Source organism: Enhydra lutris, unplaced genomic scaffold, assembly GCF_002288905.1.
Source record: "Enhydra lutris kenyoni isolate GAN:26980312 unplaced genomic scaffold, ASM228890v2 scaffoldscaffold16, whole genome shotgun sequence".
NCBI lineage: Eukaryota > Metazoa > Chordata > Mammalia > Carnivora > Mustelidae > Enhydra > Enhydra lutris.
This window is the reverse complement of record NW_019154100.1, coordinates 3,984,748-4,006,403: the sequence shown is the minus strand read 5'-3', so window position 1 is coordinate 4,006,403 and position 21,656 is coordinate 3,984,748. Positions and strand designations below refer to the sequence as shown.

At 38.7% G+C, this 21,656-nt stretch overlaps 1 protein-coding gene across 1 annotated transcript in view; it reads right to left on the bottom strand.

Moving 5' to 3' along the window:
- Nucleotides 1–16,532, bottom strand: part of LOC111147384 (A-kinase anchoring protein 9) — a 157,329-nt gene extending 140,797 nt beyond the window's left edge. Inside the window, exon 1 of the mRNA XM_022503388.1 lies at nt 16,269–16,532. Coding sequence (XP_022359096.1) covers nt 16,269–16,316 — 48 coding nt within the window. The 5' untranslated portion in view covers nt 16,317–16,532. The remainder of the gene's footprint in view (nt 1–16,268) is intronic.
- Nucleotides 16,533–21,656: the final 5,124 nt, after the last annotated feature.

Here is a 21,656-nt window from a genome sequence, read left to right as displayed (position 1 = left end):
TTAAACCTTTTTAATATTCCTTAATGAATGCTGCACAAGAATGTTGTACAAACTTACAACAAAACTCCAGGGCCCTAACTATGGAAACAAAAAGAAGATTACAACAGTTGACCCAAAGACAATTTGTATGTAGGCCAACTGAAAAGCAAAGAAGACAAAAGCAATATTTTCCAACACTATCACAAACTACTGTAAAATAACGGTGCCAAAAAGCCCCAAAAATATCAGATATGGAAAAGACCTCAGAACTTTACGTTACTGAGCTGTAAGTCTTACTTATATCCTATAACCTCATTCAATGTAGATTTTTTATTAGTTTTGGAACACTATATGTTTAAGAAGAAAACAGATCCTGCACTCTAAGGAATCATCTTAATTTTGCATATTTTAACACATTTCATTGTGTGGCACATAGTACACACAAATATTTGAATGAAAAGTAATATTTCAAAAAGAATATGGATTACATATGATAGAGTACCGAATCATTATGTGTCAAAAGAATCTAATAAGCTAGCTTTGTGACACTGAACAAGACATTTGACCTCAGCAGAACCCAATTTCTTCAACTATATAATGAAGAGGTAGGTTAGGAGGACTTTTTGAGATTTCTTCCAGTTTTGGGGCACCTGGGTGGCTCAGTGGGTTAAAGCCTCTGCCTTCAGCTCAGGTCACGATCTCAGGGTCCTGGGATCGAGCCCCAAATTGGGCTCTCTGCTCAGCGTTGAGCCTGCTTCCTCCTCTCTCCCTCTCTGCCTGCATCTCTGCCTACTTGTGATCTCTATCTGTCAAATAAATAAATAAAATCTTAAAAAAAAAAAAAGATTTCTTCCAGTTTTGGGGCACCTGGATGGCTCAGTCAAGTAAGTGTCCAACTGTTGGTTTCAGTTCAGGTCATGATCTCAGGGTCTTGAGATTGAGCCCTGCATTAGGCTCCACGCTCAACAGGGAGTCTGCTCTAGATTCTCTCTCCCGCTCTCTCTGCCCCTACCCTGCTAGCATGCATGTCCCTGCACACACTCTCTCTCTCAAACAAATAAATTTTAAATAATAAAGATTTCTTCCACTTTTAAGGGCTCTCTTGAAGAATAGTTTTCAACTTTTCCCTATCCTTTCTCCTCTTCCTACTCTCCATTATAAAGGAGGAAAAGCTAGAATTTTACATTATAAGAGCTTTTTAAAAAAACTTTTGCTTGAGGGGTGGCTGGGGGGGTGGCGCTCACTTGGTTAAGCGTCTAGCTCTTGGTTTTAGCTCAGGTTACAATTTAAGGGTTGTGGGACTGAGCCCGGTGTTGGACTCTGCACTGGGTGTGCAGCCTGCTTGGGATTCCCTCTTTCCCTCTCTTTCTACCCCTCCCCTCTCCCTCTTTAAAAAAAAAATAAATAAACACAAACAAACAAAAACCATTATTTGAAAAACAATAAATAGTACCTATTACTAAATGATCCCAAGTGAAAAAAGATGATAGATATGGAATACAAATTAGAATGATTACTTTATAGTACTTAGAACAAATCTCTAAGTACATAAATTAAAATATTATTTTAGGCTAATGTTACTGACTATATGAAGTTAACTTATTTTAGAATAACTAGATGTTAAACTCCAGGAGGGAAGGGATTTTTAATCAAAATCAAAGCCTACATAATACTCTAAAAAGTCTAGAAGAGTCCCTACACATAGGTTCTCAATGAATATTTGCTGAATAAAAGAAGATAATTTATTTTTTTAAAGAGTTTATCTGACAGACAGCGAGAGAGGGAACATAAGCAGGGGAAGTGGGAGAGGGAGAAGCAGGCTTTCCACTGAGCAAGGAGCCCTATGGAGGGCTCGATCCCAGGACTCTGCAATCATGACCTGAGCCAAAGGCAGATGCTTAACGACTGAGCCAACCAGGCGCCCCAAGATAATTTATTTTGTATAAAAAGAGGCACCACTAACAATAATTTTAGGCATTATGCCTCAGAACTTCAGAACATCTGTACAGTTTCTTAAAAAAAAAAAAAAAAAAAAAAAAGATGGGGTGCCTGTCTGGCTCAGTCAGAAGTGCAGGTGACCCTTGATCATGGGGTTATGAGTTCAAGCTCCACACTGGGTGTAGAGATTATTTAAAATATTTTTTCTTGAAAAAGATGACGTATCAGGTCTATGGTTATATTATTGTATAACCATACAATGTAACTTATGTAACTGTCAAAAATAATGTTTTCAAAAAAAATTTTAATGTGAGAAAATGTTCTCAACATAAAGTCAGGGGAAAAGAAGCCCAAAACTGCATAGATTATGATTCAAATTAAGTTTAAAAACATACACAGAAACAAAGAATCAACAAACTAATAGTGATTACTTATGGATGGAGACTACGGGTGATTGTTTTCTTCTTTTGAAAAATCTTCACTGCCTCCATCCCCCACAGATCTGTAAAGAATATTCGCCAATAAAATTATCATGGACTTATAAATTTCTATCACCCTTTTTTTAAAGGACATAATACAACTACACATCTACCACAAATCTCATCCCAAAAAGCAGAAAGAAGGGAAGCTCCAGGAATATGCTGTCCTGGGATCTAGCCACTTTCATCAGCCTCTCCAGACACGGTTACCAAACCTCATAAGCCTAACTGCCAACAATGACAGGCCATTACATTTTCACTGTTCACATGCCATCTACCTCTGCTTCCTTTCACTGTCACCTCAGTTATTAACAATGAACAGTGAAAATAATGGTACTTTGCCCCAATCTTATCTACTCTCTCCATATTATGAAGCTTAATCTCTTTAAAAATAAATAAAAAGCAGTGTACATACCATATAAAGGAGAATCCTTAAACCAAGTTGTATCTGTAACAAATATTATCTCTCTCAGCAACATAAATACACACCAGTTTATTACTTGAAGTTTCATTTATAAGCCACAGGTTACAGACCATTATTCCTTCTGATACACGTATCTTCTTTTGCAGGAATTCTCAATTTAATAATGGAAGAACTGCTACATCTGGTCAGTTCAAAGGCCACCCTTTGATGGGTCAGGTATCCAGTGTCCATCAGCAGCTCTAAAGGACATCTGTCAGAGATCACTTATGTGATGTAATAAGGTATATAATAAACACATAAGTATCAGGTTTTTTTTCCATTTCATTTCCTCTTCCTACCTAATTCTCTCACACAGTCACTACTCCCCAAGAACTGAATAGACCTTGGGATCAGATCACAATCTCTGCACAATCTCTGCTATGTATCAGAAGATGGACAAAAGGTAACACAGCAGCAATGTCTGTAACAACAAAAAAACTGGAAACAATCCAAATGTTCACTGATACTGGGGCAATGCCAATTATGGAATACTATGCAGGAGAGAACACTCTCTACATGATATTGAACATAAAGCAAATCATTAAACACTGCTTGCAACATGATACCATTAAGTTAAAAAACGGGAAAACCAACAAACTATATATAGATATATAGTGTATATATACACTATATATCTATATATAGAGAGAGATATATAGATATATATACACATACACACACACACACACACATATATATGAGATACAGAAAAGCAAAGCAATGATAAACAAAATTCAGAATTGCACCTGAGGTGGTAAGAACCTGGGGTTAGATTTTCAAATGTATTTGAATGTATTTGAATGTGCATATTTCTTAAGTTGGGTAATAAGTATAAAGTTAGGATTTTTTGTGTTTTTTTTAAGATTTTATTTATTTATTTGACAGATAGAGATCACAAGTAGGCAGAGAGGCAGGCAGAGAGAGAGGAGGAAGCAGGCTTCCTGCTGAGCAGAGCCCAATGTGGGGCTCGATCCCAGGACCCTGGGATCATGACCTGAGCCGAAGACAGAGGCTTTAACCCACTGAGCCACCCAGGCACCCCTGTTGTTGTTTTTTAATCATTTATCTTTTTTTTTTTTTTTAAGTAGGTTCCACACTGGGTGTGGGGCTTGAACTCACCACGCTGAGATCAAGACCTGCTGAGATCAAGAACTGGACACTTAACTGACTGAGCCACCCAGAGGTCCTTACCTATGCATTTCATATTTATCCTTTCGTAAGTAAAACATAATTAATTTAGGTATTTCTAAAGTATGCAGAACATCCTTCTGAAGAAATCAGCCAGTGCACCTACCATCCACAACACCCAGGTCTCTCCTGTCACTATAGTTTGAGAAAAGAAGTGAGTCAATTCAATTCTTCTCCTGGAATTAAGGAACACGGAGGCAAGAAAGATGTCCAGAAAAGAACAGAAGGGAGGTGGATCTTACATGAATAACCATATAAATCTATAAACATCCCTAAAATCAACCATAAAGTACAATTTACACGATAAACCTACTAGTCATGTTGCAGATTCAAATACTCTTCTCTGCTGTTTTCCTCCTGACATATATATCATCCCTATTTCTTCAGTTACAAACTAAGGAAAGTAGCTGGCATATGAGAGTTCATAATGTACACACACTCAGTGTTGCAGAATCACAAATAGTGATGATGTTATTGGATCAGTAACTTTACTACATATTGAGGATCTTTTAAAAAATAATGAGTCCTGGGGTGCCTGGGTGGTTTAGTTGGTTAAGTGTCTAATTCCTGGTTTTGGCTCAGGTCGTGATCTTATGGGTCATGAGTTGAGCCCCACATCGGGCTATGTGCTCAGTGCCTGCCTGAAGATTCTCTCCCTATGCTCCTTCCCCACACACTCTCTCTCTCACTCAAATAAATAAATCTTAAAAAAAAAAACAAAAAAAAACCCACAAAAAACCGTGAGTCCACAAGCACCCGGGTGGCTCAGTCGGTTGGGCATCCGACTCTTGATTTCAGCTCAGGTCACGATTTCAGGGTTGTGGAATCCCTCTGTCCCCCCTACCCGTGCACTCACTCACTCTTTCTAAACAACAACAACAACAACAACAACAACAACAAAAACAAAACAAAAAAAGTAAGTCCTGGCTCCATGCGAGATATTCTGATTTCGGGATGAAGTGTGACCTAGGATTCACAATTGTTTGAAGCTTTCCAGGTGCTTCTGTGCAACAAAGTTTGGGAACCACTATGCTAGATGCTTATTCTATGAAGAGATGGCTCCCAATACTAGAATAAATTTTCTCTCCCCCTCCTTTTCTTGTTTAAAAGTGTATATAGTTTCGGCTCAGGTCACGATCTCAGGGTCCTGGGACTGAGCCCTGCATCGGGCTCTCTGCTCAAGCAAGGAGCCTACTTCCCCCTCTCTCTCAGCCTGCCTCTCTGCCTACTTGTGATCTCTGTCTACCAAATAAATAAATAAAAATCTTTTTTTTTTTTTAAAAAGTATATTTAGTGAGAAACAACCTCATTAAATAGGACTCAGGGATTCATCCCATAATTTTTGGTCATGTGTAAACTGATGTATAAGTGAAGGAAGCTGATCTGCAAAAAGAAGAGTATCAGATACTGTGAAAGATAAGAGATGATACAGAGAACACCACTGATTCCAAATGCCTTTTCAGTTTCCCAAGAGGCCCAACTATATTTCATTTACCTTCCTCTGAAATCTATCTTTGTAATAACCGTCTATTTTCTCTCCTTCAATTAAATAATAGGTTTTTGAAAATAAAAAAGCCCAGGGTGCCTGGGTGGCTCAGTTGGGTAAGCTTCTGACGCTTGGCTTTGGCTCAGGTCACCAACTCAGGGTCGTGGGATTAAGCCCCATGCTGCCCACCTCCCCTCTCACCCACTCAGGATGGAGTTTGCTAGAGATTCTCTCTCCCTTTCTGTCTCCTTCTGCCTCTCCCCCTGCTCATGCACTCTCTCAAATAAATAAATAAATCTTTAAAAAAAAAAGATAAAAGCATTACTAGAATTAGGCTACTTATATTTACATTTAGCTATATTATTCAAATCAGTATTTTAAAATTTTTTTAAAAATGGTTTAACTGCTTCATCTATATAGTAACAACAGAACTGCCACCTGGTGGCAGCATACCTACTGGACTATAGGATTTATTTTTTGGAAAGGAATAACCTCTCCAAAAGTTAAACATATCAAATATGTATTCTTCTAATAGTCTTCTGCTACTTTTAGGATAAAATCCATACCACTTTAAATAATACATACAGCTTCTCATGATCTGATCCCAGCCTATTTCTCCAAACTAATTTCTGCTATGTAGCTTGATTCTCTATGCTCCAACAAGATAAGGATGATGGTGGCTAATACTTCCTGAACTCTTTTCATAGTCTGACAATATTCTAAGTGCTTTATAAGTATTAGCTGAATTCTCATAATAAACCCAAGGCAGGTACTATTACCATTCTCATCTTCCAGATGGGGAGCAGGGGCACAGAGAGGTTAAGTAACTTGCCTAAAGTCACAAAGCTAAAAATGGCAGAGCCATGATTTGATGCCAGATGGCATGGTCTAGTCTAAGCTCATAACCACTACAATTATATTGCTTTTCACAACAACTCTGAAAAATTAGGTAGCACACACAAACTTTTCCTGATTCCCATTCATTCCCCAATCTGGAATCTACACTTCCCTTTCCAATCAACTACTGCTAAAGCTAATGGTGACTTTTCAAGTCTCCTTCATACTTGATTTCTCATTTTCGACTAGTATTCCCCCTTACTTGAAACTCAGTCTTCCCTCAGTTTCACAAACATCATCATCTTCTAGCTTTGCGAAGTTTGTGTCTCAGCGTCCTTTGTAGATACTTCTTCACCTGCCTTTTAAACATGGGTGTTTCCACTCTCAGTCTGCATTAGTCTTCTTCCTGAGTGAACTCCTCACTCCCACAGTGTCGCTAGTATTTTTAAACCAAGTATTGATCTCTAGCATGGGCTTCTGTTTTCTGCTCCAAATACACATTCAATTTTACACTGGGATGCCATATAAGCACCTCCAATTCAACATACCTAATACAAACTCATCTTTATCTTACTCAAATATGTTCCCCTCCAAATATGCCCATATTTCCCCTCTCAGATACCCATTTCACTCAAACTCTTCTCTTCCCCCACATATGTTCATCTTCCTTATCTCAGAGATTAGCATCCAACTTCTTTTCAGTTGCTCAAGTCAGAGTAGAGTCATCTCTTACCTTAGCCTATTTGGACTGCTATAAAAAAATATTATAGATTTAGTGCTATATACAGAAATTTATTTCTCACAGTTCTAGAGGCTAGTCATAGCTGTGGAAGCTAAAGTCTAAGATTAGGGGCCAAAGATTTAGGACCTGGGGAGAGGCCACTTTCTAGTTCATAAATGGTCATCTCTTTGCTTTAACCTCACATGATGGAAGAGGCAAGAGATCTATTTTTATTTATTTATTTATTTATTTATTTATTTTTAAAGATTTTATTTATTTATTTGACAGACAGAGATCACAGGCAGGCAGAGAGGCAGGCAGAGAGAGGAAGGGAAGCAGGCTCCCTGCTGAGCAGAGAGCCCAATGTGGGGCTCAATCCCAGGACCCTGGGATCATGACCTGAGCCGAAGGCAGAGGCTTTAACCCGCTGAGCCACCCAGGCGCCCCAAGAGATCTATTTTTTTATAAGGGAACTAATCACATTCATAAGGGCTCTGCCCTCACGACCTAATCACCTTCCAAAGGGCTCACCTCCTAATACTATCACCTTGAAGTTGGGATCTCAACATAAGAATTTTGGAGAAACAGGGGCGCCTGGGTGGCTCAGTGTAATAAAGCCTCTGCCTTCGGCTCAGGTCATGATCCTGGCCAGGGTCCTGGGATTGAGCCCCACATAGGGCTCTCTGCTCAGTGGAAAGCCTGCTTCCCCCTCTCTCTCTGCCTACTTGTGATCTCTGTCAAATAAATAAATAAATAAAATCTTTAAAAAAAAAAAAAAGGAATTTTGGAGAAACACAAACATCTTCCTTACCCTTATACAACCAATTACCAAAGCCTCTCAATCCTATCTCCTAAACACTGATCAAAGATTTAAGAGTCTGTGTAGGACTGAAGTTAAGAACACAATCTCTTTGGTCAGACAGACTGGGTTTAAACCCTTGCTCTCCCACTATGACACTGTGCAAATTAATTAAATTAGTTAATTAAATTAAAAACTTAACCTCTCCAGTTTTCCCACCTATAAAATAGGGATAGCAACAGTATCTGCAGCTCTTAGAACAGTTACAAGGATTAAAGGAGGTAATAAATACCCTTAGCATAAAGCCTAGCATTGGAAAGTACTCTTTAATTGGTAACTACTATTACTATCGAACTCATATTCTTTCTTCCACTGTCAAACTTCCCACTGTCCAAGTGAGCGATAATGAGGTAGGAATAGAAGTATGGATAAATGAAAAAGATATTTAGAAGGTAAAATTAGCAGAATGTGGTGACTGGTTGGATCTGAAACATTAAGGAGAGTGCCGGAAAACCAAATAGAATGTGAGGTAAAGTGGGCCTGGTTTTACTGGGTAGTGAACGGTGTTAGAATGAGAAGAAAAAGGCTAAGTATGAGACACATATTTTGAATTAAAAAAAAAAAAAAAAAAGAATGGGATTGCGTACAAGCTTGCAGGATTTAGACCACATAAAAATCTAAGTGAACTGTACTCCACAGTAATAATCATAACCCTGAAGGCAACTTAAAACAGACACTATACTGTTCATGAACAGAGGATAAAGGAATTTTTCATGATACAAAAAAATCTACAGATTTAAACAAATAACCTAGGCAAAACTACTTCTGGGACAATGAATGGTATTAAATCTATCTGCAAATCAACCAAAACTTTGTGAAGCATACAAGATAAGCATTATGTACGCTAAGAATATTTGGTGATTACTACCACAAAAACACTAGAAGTAAAAGGGAAGTCAAAATGACAACAAAAATATGTTACACTAGTAAAATACTGTGCTCACATATGAAAATGACAGGCCTTTTTGTTACTGAACAAGACTTAAGTTATTTTGTTCCCACAGTGAAAATGGATTGGTAATAACCAAGCCAACAACCCAACAGGTGCTCTTCTGACCAACTCATACACTTGTAAAATAGCTGGCCATGGAATAAAATGACTCAATGGCCCACACAGAAATCAAACTTCTGTATCAGGCTCTTATCAATTCACTTAGAACCTATTATTCAAAGCAATAGTTTAAATTTTGGAAGAGCCCTTTTAAAAACAGGCTCTTTTTAATTTTTAAATTTTGGAAGTCTTTAAAAAAAAAAAAAAAGCAAGATGGAAGATAATCCTATGGAGATGTATGGTTCTCTGTCTACCCCTCTCTCCTCTCCACCTGAGCACATGTATTCTCACTCTCTGTCCCTGCATACAGAAAAAATGCATACAATACCTAATAATATATATATACATAACAATTGGCAACAACCCAATTAAAAAATGGGCAAAGGACTTAAATAGACATTTTTCCAAAACAGACACATGGCCAAAAAGTAAATGAAAAGATGCTCAATATCCTCAGTCATTAGGAAATCACAAATCAAAACACAAGGACATATCACTTTCACCCACTAGAACAGTTATAATAAAAAAAAAACAAAACAGTAAGTGTTGGTGAGTATACGGAGAAACTGGAACCTTCATACACTGCTGGTGTACATGTATAATGGTACAGATGCTGTGGAAATCCAGTTTGGCAATTCTCAAAAAACACAGAATTACCTTATGATCTAACAATTCCACTCCTAGGTATATACTCAAGAGAAATGAATACAGGTACTTTCATGTGAATGTTCACAGCAGCACTATTCATAATAGTCAAATAGTGGAAACAGTTCAAATGCCCATCAATGGACGAACAAACAAAGTACAGTAAATGCTACATACAATAGAATATTATTCAACCATAAAAGGGAATGAAGTATAGATGCATGGATGAAAAAAGCCAGCTGGTAAGGGTCAAATATTATAGGATTCCATTTATAAGAAACATCTGGAATAGGTACACTCAATAGAAACAGAAAGCAGACTGGTGGTAGTTGGGAACTAGGGGAAGGAGGGAAAGAAGAGTATCTGTTTAATGTATAGGGTTTTATTCTAGGATGATAAAAATGTTTTGGAACTAGATGGAATCGGTGGTTGCAAACTGTATTTACCAAATGCCACCAAACTGTTCATTTTTAGATGATTAATTTTTGTTAGGTGAATTTCATCTCAATTTTTTTCAGTGTTTTTTTTTTTAAGATTTTTTTTTTTTAATTTATTTGACAGACAGAGATTACAAGTAGGCAGAGAGGCAGGCAGAGAGAGAGGTGGAAGCAGGCTCCCTGCTGAGCAGAGAGCCCAATGCAGGGCTCGATCCCAGGACCCTGGGATCATGACCTGAGCTGAAGGCAGAGGCTTTAACCCACTGAGCCACCCAGGCGCCCCTCATCTCAATTTTAAAAAATCAGAGCTTCTTTGTATCTAGCACCAGAACTTAAGTTCTCAATCACGATCTCATTTATTCTCCAAAATACCTGTTGAGATTCATGTCCTGCAACAGGATTATTCCCATAGACAATAAACTAAAGAATTTGTGATAATTTAAATGCCTGCTAAGTAAAAGTCCATAGTTGCAGCTGTAGGCGTTCAAAAATGTCAACTGCACAAATAAGCAAATAAATGTCTCCAAAAGTCCTAGTGTCTTTTATAGTATGCCAAATAGCTATATTATAAATTCTCATACATATATACCCCAGATACAAAACAACCTCTATAAGTTTTTCCAAATTAAGGTTTTAAATTTTAATTTTCATTTTAGTGGAATCTAAAGAAATTTAAATAATGTTCCTTATCATTTAATGTTTAACAATTTTCCATAAGAAATTTTTCTAGTTCCATATTAGAAATTTACTTACATTTCAATAACTAGTAGCCCATAATAGATATTTTACAGTCATAGTTTAGCTTTTCCTACAAACTTTATATATAAAGATAAGAGGTGTTTTTGTTTGAAAATAATTCCTGCCCCAACTTGTCATATTCTTGTCACTTGGATATATCCTATCTTTGCCACTTCCTCTCTTCCATGTGCTCAATTCGACTTTCAGTTTCACTGACAAGACATGACAGACCTCTTTGCTAAGTCTCTCTTCACTGGATCTTATTATGGCTCTTTCACCCACTTCCTGCCATTTCTTGGATTTGCTTTAGAAGCCTTTCTTCACTATACACTTTAAAAAGACTATTCTGGGGGCACCTGGGTGGCTCAGTGGGTTAAACCCTCTGCCTTCAGCTCAGGTCATGATCCCAGGGTCCTGGGATCAAGCCCTGCATTGGGCTCTCTGCTCAGCAGGGAGCCTGCTTCCCCCTCTCTCTGCCTACCTGCGCTCTGTCAAATAAATAAAATCTTAAAAAAAAAAAAGGACTATTCTGCCCATACTTTCCTCCATATTATCCCTCTCAAGGATATTAAAAACCAAGCCTGAATAAATGATGATGGGAAAAAAATGATGATGAAGGTATCAATACAGGATACTCCTGTATCCATTCTGAAGCTAAGTAAGCTATGTGACATCTAAGAATAAAAACTAGAAAGTTTTGGGGTGCCTGGCTGGCTCAGTGGCAGAGCATGCAACTCCTGTTGCACTCCTCTGTTATAGTATGTATTGTCCAAAGTAAAGGATATTTTGTAGGACTGCTTCATGCATTACCTTTAGGAAAGATAATTCTGGGGGCAAGCAATACAAAGTCTGAATTAAACGAAATGTCTAAAAAGCCCCACACAGAGCTCAAAAACAAACAAAAAACTAGAAAGTGTTAAAGAAACAAGGACGAGGAGCAATTTTCTTAGTGGTAGAGCAATGTATCTGAAATATGCAAAGAACAATTTTGCACCACAAGTAACTTTGTCTATCAGAATGTAAACAGTAATTGAAAAGTCCAGCTATCAATAAGGTAACACAGCTTGCACCAAGCTCTGTCCCTTTTTGCATACGACTGGTACTATTTTTCAAACTGAAAATGCTCACTAAACAAATAAAAATCATATAATTACTACTCACTGAACACACGAGGCAAATTTTTAAATAATTATTCAACAAGTAATACCAGTTATGCTGAATAGCAGGTGCAAAACATTGATTTTACTGAATTCTGCTACATGAACAGAATGTTAAGTATACCCAATGTGAATGTATAGGAGTAGTAACATTAATTAATAATACTAAGTACCCAACTGTCTCCTAATTTTGTTCACTAATATTATAATACTTTCTTTATATAACAGCATAAATAATTTCACTTGGAAAAAATGAAGTCATTCAAAGTAGCTTAACACAGACACCCTATGTAGTGTCATCCCCATCAGCACCTTGTAAATGGGGTTAGCCCAGCTCTGAAAATATTTACTTAATAATGCAGTAATGTCTCACATCTCCATGCGTCAGGTTTCTCGCTACATTAACACTGAGGAAGTACTTAACAGCAACCAAAAAAACAAGTAGAAAAACTGAACTATCATAAAGCCCACTCACTGGTCTCCATTAGCTCTGATTTTTATAAACCAGTCTGTCAAATGGACTGAGTTTTCTAGTCACAGCAAATCTCAAACAGCAAATTGGGAAAAGAGGCAGATGAAATGGAGCAAGGCAAGACAAGTATGACCATGGCAATGAGAACAGATAGCAAGGAAAAAAGAACTACAAAACAGGAAGTCTGTGCAAGTCTAATAGTGGCTCCCCCAACTATGTAATGCAAGCAGCACTGGAATAAGAATGACAGTTGCAGGACTACACCGAAGTGACGGCCCTTAGGAAACCTACCTTTTCTGTGTCTCATTTTTTTAATTCTCTTTAATAACCATACGGTATAACAAGTTCTTCATCATACTGTATTTGATAACATTTTATTGTATTTAAAAATGATTTCTAGGGACGCCTGGGTGGCTCAGTTGGTTAAGCAGCTGCCTTCGGCTCAGGTCGTGATCCCAGCGTCCTGGGATCGAGTCCCACATCGGGCTCCTTGCTCATCGGGGAGCCTGCTTCTCCCTCTGCCTCTGCCTACCATTCTGTCTGCCTGTGCTTGCTCTCTCTCCCTCTCTCTCTCTGACAAATAAATAAATAAAATCTTTAAAAAAAAAAAGATTTTTAAACATTTTTTACAGATCCTAAAAGAAATATTATAGAGAATTTGGAAAATACTGAAAGTGTAAAAAAAAATTAAAATTGCCAATAACCCACCACCCAGAGATAGCCATCATTTACATCTTAGTGCATTTTTTTCAGGCATCTTCATATATAAGTATGTATATATATTTTATATAACATTTTTATTAAGCTGGCATTATTTGTGGACATTTTCCCAACTCAAAAAGTCTTAATAGCATTATTTTAATGGCTACATTACCAGAATTTATTCTATCATTGCAGATTTGGGTTGTTATTTATAAAGCATACTATACTGCATACAAACCATAAAAAATAATCATTTATAAAAATCTAGATACAAAAAGGAAATTTTTCAATGATCAGCTTACCGAACACCAAGAAAAAAATTTTAAAAGTTATGGTTCATAAAACCAAGTTCAATGAACAGATAAGACATTCAGAAAGCCAAGTTTCTAAATAAGTTTTGGAACTGATCAGTTTAAGTGATTTCTGATGCCAGCAATAACAGACTTCCAATTATGGGGTAGGCACCATGATTGGCTGCATTAATATCAAGAGCCTTCTTTGTAAAGCAGTCTCAAAAACAAGGTAGCAGCATTTAATGCACTTTTACAAATGAAAAAATTCACCCCAAATCCCACTGTACCTCCTCTCTCATTATACTTATTACCCAGTGTCTGTCTCTTCCAATGAACTGTGAACAACCTGAAAACAGAGACTGACATCCCCTCTAAATTTCCAACTGTTGTTATAAAACAGTTCAGTAAAGGTTTGCTGAATGACTTTACAATACAAAAATTTTAAGTCTTGGGCGCCTGAGTGGCTCAGTGGGTTAGGCTGCTGCCTTCGGCTCAGGTCATGATCTCACGGTCCTGGGATCGAGTCCCGCATCGGGCTCTTTGCTCAGCGGGGAGCCTGCTTCCCTCTCTCCCTCTCCGCCTGCCTCTTTGTCTACTTGTGATCTCTCTGTCAAATAAATAAATAAAATCTTTAAAAAAAAAATTTTAAGTCTTAATCTAAAAGCACACACTGGGTGCCTGGGTGGCTCAGTGGGTTAAGCAGCTGCCTTCGGCTCAGGTCATGATCTCAGGGTTCTGGGATTGAGTCCCGCATCGGGCTCTTTGCTCAGCAGGGAGCCTGCTTCCCTCTCTCCCTCTCCGCCTGCCTTTGTCTACTTGTGATCTCTCTCTGTCAAATAAATAAATAAAATCTTTAAAAAAATAAATAAATAAAAGCACACAAGTTTAAACAAACGGAATAATGTATACACTAATTTTGATGATGCTGTTTCATTCTATTCCCATATTCCTATTGGTCTTCAAAATCTTAATGGCTGCATAATATTCCATGGCACTTACATGATATGGTTTAGAAAACAATTATACTAATATTCTCTTTGAATGCTATTTCCAGTGTTTTTAGATTGTACAGCTAATGTTCCAGCAAACATATCCTGCCTTATAAATCTGACATTTATTTCTGACTAGAAAAATTGGGCTCAACTCTAGAAGACAATAATCTTCTACAATAAAAGTGAATATTAAAGAAAAAGATTTTCACCCCATAGGCAGAGTTTTGAAGGACAGGCAAGAACACACATACACACAAAGAAACCAGAATTTTTTTTGGCCAAATCAATTTAAATAAATCTTCTGTTACAATATGTATTGTCCAAAGTAAAGGATATTTTGTAGGACTGCTTCATGCATTACCTTTAGGAAAGACACTTCTGGGGGCAGGCAACACAAAGTCTGAATTAAAAAACAAAATGTCTAACTAGAACATCAATGCTTTCCAAACGAGGCACACACTTTACCTCCACTTTCTCGGATTCAGAGACTGCTGAGAAGCTCAGGCTGCAGAAATGTAAGCAACTTTGTGCTTCTGAAGATGTACTGGTTCCCTTTTCACCATTTACAGATTTTAAAGTAATAATCTACCAGGTAACATAAAAGCACTCAAGCTCTGATCTTAGATAGAAGGAACTTAAGGGAAAGCCAACTCTATTTCAGAAATGTGAAGCTAGAGTACATGCACACTCATCTAAGAAACTTGGGTTGAGCATCTACCAAGGCATCTCTGCAGTATGGCCCCTCGAGTATTACTAAAATCATGGAGCCAGCCTCCTTTATTCGTTTTATTTGAAGGGAGGAAAGGAGAGGAAGAAAGAAGAACAGTTAACTATATTATAATTTAATTGTGGTCCAAGTATGATTGCTAACAATCATCTTTAATAGGGCAGAATATAATATATAAAAGATAACGTCGTCATAACAGAGGAAGGGGGCCTTTGAGAATAGCCAGAAAATATGCTCGAATATGTGATTTTTAAAAGAAATACGCTATTTAATTCACACCTTGTCTCCATCAATTTTTTCACGACGCCCAGTGAGTAATATTTGTTTATAGTCTTGTATTGTTCGCTTTACAGGTTTTCTCTTTCACGCAGACATAGAATAGTGACTCCCTCAGACATACATAACAATTCAATTATCTGAAGCAGGGATTCTATAGGTTGCTTAGAATATGGTACCTTTCGTCCCCCGCAGTTCCATTCACAGACTGCACTAACATTCCACACAATACAAAAGCGCATGCCACGGCAAAGACCTCCAAACACAAACATATAAAGATATGCTTCTAAAAACGCCCCCAACGCGAACTTCACAGCTGGCACTTGTGGCACACTCAAGCCACCACTAAGGCAGCTGTCACAGGCCAATCACACACCCAGAAGTGCCAGCGTGCCACCAAAAAAAGCTAAGCTGATGATCGGCGTACAAATCCCCCACTAAATAAAGAAAAGCCCTAAATCCCCACCCTGAAAAGCACAATGCCGGCATTACCCAGGAAACTCCCTAAAAACAGTGAAAGGCTGGAGATCTAGAAGCAATGAATACCAGCTTATAGCTATACAGTAAAGAAAGGGTTTTATTTGAGCATTCACAAGAAAGAAGCCATACCAGCCAATCATCACGGAAGTATCATCTGCTAGGTAGTAACACCAGGCTTTTTCAATTGGAAAAAAGAGAGAAGAGGGCAAGTGTAAAATTCAGGTCCTGAAGCACCTCGCTCCCGGGTAGCGAACCAGGGCTGCTGCGACCGCCGCTTGCCAGGCCTTCTCCCACCCCTTTCCAGCCACCGCCGCCCACCGCGGGCCCTAGAGCCTCCGGCTCTCTTACCTTCGCTTTGCCGGCCTCCAGTTTCTTCTGTCTCTCCTCGTCCTCCATGGCCTCTGAAGGGAAAGCTGAAGGAAGACAGGGAGAGGGTCGGGGGTAAAAAGGGAAGGTCGATTCCGACAGAGGTGGGACCGCAAGATTCGCCGCCTAGGGAGCAGGGCCGGGCCTGGCGCTACCCCCGCCCGGCGTGGAACCAGTCTCCGCGCTCACTGGCTGACCGTCCTCAGCCGCACAGGGAACGCCGTCACCGCCGCCGCCATCTTCGTCTCCACGTAAACACACGGCAAGGCGGGAGTGGGAAGGGGGGGGCACGTCGGTCCGCGCAGCCGCCGCGAGCCCTGCCGCGCCGGGCAGGTGCGCCCGCGGCCCCGCCCCGCGTGCCGCCCCGCCCCCGCTGGGCTCGCGTGTCTTTGTGGGGGTTCCCGGCCCGGGAGCCCGGCTCAGACTCCGGCTCCCACAGGCGAAAAACCCGCGAGGGTGAGCGCCCTTCCTCGGGAACGCACGCTCCCCAGGTGGCGGTCTGGCTGAGAAGCTGGGAGAGAGGGGGTGTGCCAGGGGCGCCGGCAGGATTCCACCCACCGAGCTAGGGACTCGCTTTTAAAACACTGAGATTTTTCAAGTTACAAAAATAATATATATTTAACGGCGAACTTGGTGACCGATGAAGAGCCCAAAGGAAAAGACTGGGGTGGGGCGGAGAGGAAAAGACCCACTGGACGTTAGTTTTTGGATCTAGATGGATTCCTCCAGTCGAAGAATTGGGAGATCAGCCAGCAGTTCTCATTACTTTTTTAGCTCAAAGTCCCTCCCTTTTCCCCCACACCGGCCCGCCCAATCTCCGATTCAATCCTTCAAGGCCCACCTCACACGCTGCCCAGAGAGCTTTTCTGATCTCTTTGTTCCCTCCACCGCAGTTAGGAGTATCCAGTCACAACGTACTCCCTCCCCTTCCACTCCTCCTTCGATCTCCCTCTTAACAATGACGTCCTAAAAGGAACGTAGGCTTTGGAACCTGGGTTGGGGAGAACACTCTTTCTAGCTTGAATGACCTTGAACAAGTTACCTATCCTCCCTCAGTTTACCTGAAGTTTTGGAAGGGTTGTTAATATATGTGAGTCAATATATGTGACTGCCTCTGACATACTAAAATGTCCTTAATTAATGGTAGTTTTTTTCCACTCCTCGTATTTCCTTTATGTACTCTGCATGATATTTTAGTAATTTATGCACCACTTTTTAGTCCACCTCATACTCTAGATTCCTTCATGGCAGAGGCTGTCTTGCTTATCTTGACATTACTAAAATGACTAGCATAGTGTTTTGCACCCCATAACACTTGTTAGATTGAATTGAGCCACTTTAATAATTTTCATCTCTTCCCTCAATACTTTCTTTTTTTCTCCCCACCCTCTTACTCTCAAATCCATTTCTGTGGTAAGCTACACATGTTAATGTCTCAGGTTGATTACTCAGGCTGATCATGTTTCTCTGTTTTGAGCTAGGTTGGATTCAAACTAGCAGGTGTGAACTAAAATAAGCTATGAGTTCAATCATAGAAGTGGTGCTAGTGAAAATAGGGTTGAAAAATGAAAAGACCAATGATCTAAAGTCTACTACTACCTGAAGACTAGGTTTAAAGACCTCTCATTTATAAATTCTTCGATTTTAAAAAAGACTTTTTAGTCTCAAACTGTACAATGCATACATATTTGTGCCAGTTGTAACACTCAAGTATATACTGACCTGTTAACCTGAATTCGGCAATAGGTAAGATTAGACATTTTATCATAGGAATAAAAGAATTGAGCCAGTAAAAGGAGAAGTGATTTATTTAGTCACCCACCTAGCTAAGAGTCAAACTAGGACTACAATCAGGTGTTATAATATTGCAGTGATTTAAATACTGTCTGGATTAAGGGATTGTGTTTCTAGATTCTGATTGCCAAAAGGAGGAAGCCCTAAATTATCTGACAAGATGTTTGTTAATAGATACTGCTTTCTCAATGACAAAGGAAGTCAGCTGTTCCACTATGTACTAAAAATGTCCAAAAACCTTCTAAAGCAACAAGATTATTTCAAACTTTCCCTTCACTAAGACAGACCAATCATATACACCTGTTTTATATATAATAGACGCTCAGTAGTTGAAAGTTAATTGTGTGTTGACTTCTGTTAGAAGGGCATGTGGCACTTGTGCTCTGATACTTCCTTATGGTACCTATTCATGTCATGTCATGTAATGTCATGTCATTCATTCATTCATTCCCTGAAAAGATATTTGAGCAAAGACTTGAAAGAGATGAGAGAATGAGCCATGGGGATAAGTGAGATTATGGCAAGTCTAAAGGCCCTGAAGCTAGAATGTGACTGTCATGTAAAAGAAAAAGCAGGATGTAAAGGCGGCTAGAGTACAGTGAGGAAGGAGAATAGTGAGAGGAAGTACCGAGGTAACAGGAGGCCAGATCCTATAGAGTTCTGAAGGTCATTAGAAGGACTTTGGCTTTTACTCTCAGTGAGACAGGGAGCCATTGGAAAACACTGAGTAGATAAGTGACATGATCTGGCTTATGTTGTTAAAGGATATCTACTGCTATGAGGATAGCCTGTGGGGTATCAGTCTGGATGCTGTTGCAATAACCCAGACAAGATATAATGGGCGTTTGGACCATGGTAGTGGTAGTAAATCACAGTCTGTATATATCTTGCACATGCAACTAATAATGCCACAGTATGTGTATGTGAAGCTTGAGACAGAGAGGAGTCAAGGTTGTAACCGAGATGGGGAAGAGCTAATTTGAAGGAGACCAAGAGTTCATTCAGTTTTGGATATAAGTTAGTATCCAAGAATTGATATCACATAGACCCTCATAGCCTGGAGTTCAGGAAACAGGTCCAAGCAAGAAATATAAATTTGAGAATAGCATATAGATGGCATTTTAAGTTAAGGGTTTGGATAAGACCATCTAGGGCCATGCTGTCCAATACAGCAGCAAATTAGCCACATGTGGTTATTGAGTATGTGAAATACAGCTGGTCTGAACTGAGGTATGCTATAAGTGTAACAGTAAATTTCAAAAACTTAGAATTAAAACAAAAGAACTTAAAATATCTCATTAATATTAATGATGAGTGTCCACAGGAAAAAAAAGTACCTTGCATATTTACCACTCCATCTCCTTTAGACAAAGTCACTCTTTTGGAATTAAAAAAAGTCCCGAAGAGCTTCATAAGTCATAGCCAAGTACAGAAATTGGAAGTTAAGACTGATTCATCAATCATGGATGGAATGACTGTACTGAAGAAAAAATATGTTGATATTTCTATAAAAACCAAGATCCAGAAGCCAAACAAGGCTATGTGAGAGATTTTCCAAAAGTGCTGATTTTCTGTCAGTAAAAATTCTTAAACTTAGAGCAAAAATAAAATGTTTCCTGAAGAAAAAAAATAATAATTTTATACCTCATATTAATATAAAAATATATTTTATACTGATATGTTGAAATGATAATATTAGAGGTATACTGGGTTAAATAGTATATATATTTATTTCACCAGTTTCTTTTTACTTTTTTTGTTAATGTACCTACTAGAAAATTTCAAATTACATATGTGGTTTGCATTTGTGGCTTACATTATTTTCCTATCGAAACTTGCTGCCCTGGGGAGCAAGTTTAGATGAAGATGTGGTTCAATGACTCAGTCCCAGAGCACTCCACCTCTAAGAGGGAAGGGGAAAGGCCTCAGCAAATGAGACTGATAGTGCAGTGGATAGTGCAAGGAATGAAAATTTTCCTCTACTCTTCAAAGGTTCTTCTGGATGGCCTAAGAATTAAATTGACATAAACAGATTAATGGGTGAGAATTGCATTTAATTTTGCATCTAAAGGAGCCCCACATACATGAGAGATTCAAAGACAGAAAGGTAAAAATGAGGTACATACGCTATCCTGAGCGAAGGAATGAGATGCGGCCTAGGGCATCGAAGGGGAGGAGAGCAATTTATAAGTAAAAAAGTTGTTTAGTAACCAGATGTTTTCCCTGCCATACAGATAAGTCATTCAGGTAACATTATATCTTGTAATGACTCAAATTCTGGGAAAGACCCCCAATTTAGACTTTCCCAGGTAGTTAAGGGCGGGGCAAAATTTCTCTTAAGCCTGTAGGGTTTTGATTGCCTTCACAGGGAGGAACTGTGGCAAGTGCTGCTAATAAGTGAAGTAAAATAAGACCTGAGAAATGGCCGCTGCATTTAGAAAGGTGGGTAACGAGGTTTCTATGGAAGTTGTAGATCAATCATTAACTCTTTCCTGCTGAGTGCAAACTCTGCTTCAGTATCCTTCTCAACAAAGACCCTTTGGAAGTCACTTCCAGTGGACCAGAATTGAAAAGGAAAATCTGTCATTCCTGATTGGAATTACATTCTAGCGATTCTCCTGCATAACATCTGTACAACTCATAATTTAGCTACACTGCTTTTAGTGTTTACTTAATAGTAAGAATACTGCATTACACCTGTTTCCCAAGAGGAATTAAAGATTTCTAAAGGTACTTTTTCTATTTTCCATTTAAATACATATCTTCCTCCACCTATGATGGGTTACATTCCAATAAATCCACGTAAATGAAAATCCAAAAGTAATAGCTCAGCCTAGCCTACCTTACACTTGCTCAGAACACTTCTATTAGCCTACAGCTGGGCGAAATGATCTAATTTAAAGTCTATTTTATAATAAAATGTTGACTATCCCATGTAGTTTATTGAAAATGACACTGAAGTGAAAATTTATTGAATAATGTATTAAAATACTGTACTGAAAGAATGGTTGTAAGGGTACAAAATAGCTCTGAGTGCATGGGTTTTTTACCCTCATAATAGAACAGCTGACTAGGACCTGTGGCTTGCTGCTGCTGCCCAGCATCACGAGAAAGTCTCCTACTGCATATCACTAAAGCAGGAAAAGATCCAAATCCTAAATTCAAAGAACAGTTTCTACTGAATGCATATCAGTTTCACATCATTGTAAAGTCAAAAATTGTACGTTAAACCATCTTAAATTGGGGATTGTTTGTAGTGCTAGTTCATATAGGCAAGATAGCAAACTAGTATATGAGGAGTACCTATTGTGAAGAGCAAACAAGAGACTGCTCTAATTATAGTTAAACCATATTTTGAGTAGCTTTCTCCATCCTTCCCCACAGTACAGCCATGCCTCATTTTATTGATCTTCACAGACATTACGTGTTTTGCCAATTATTTAAAGGTTTCTGGTAACCCTATGCCAAGCAAGTCTATCAGCGCCATTTTTCCAACAACAATTGCTCACTTGTGTCTTATTTTGGTAATTCTTGCAATATTTCAAATTTTTCGTTAATAGTTGTTATGGTGATCTA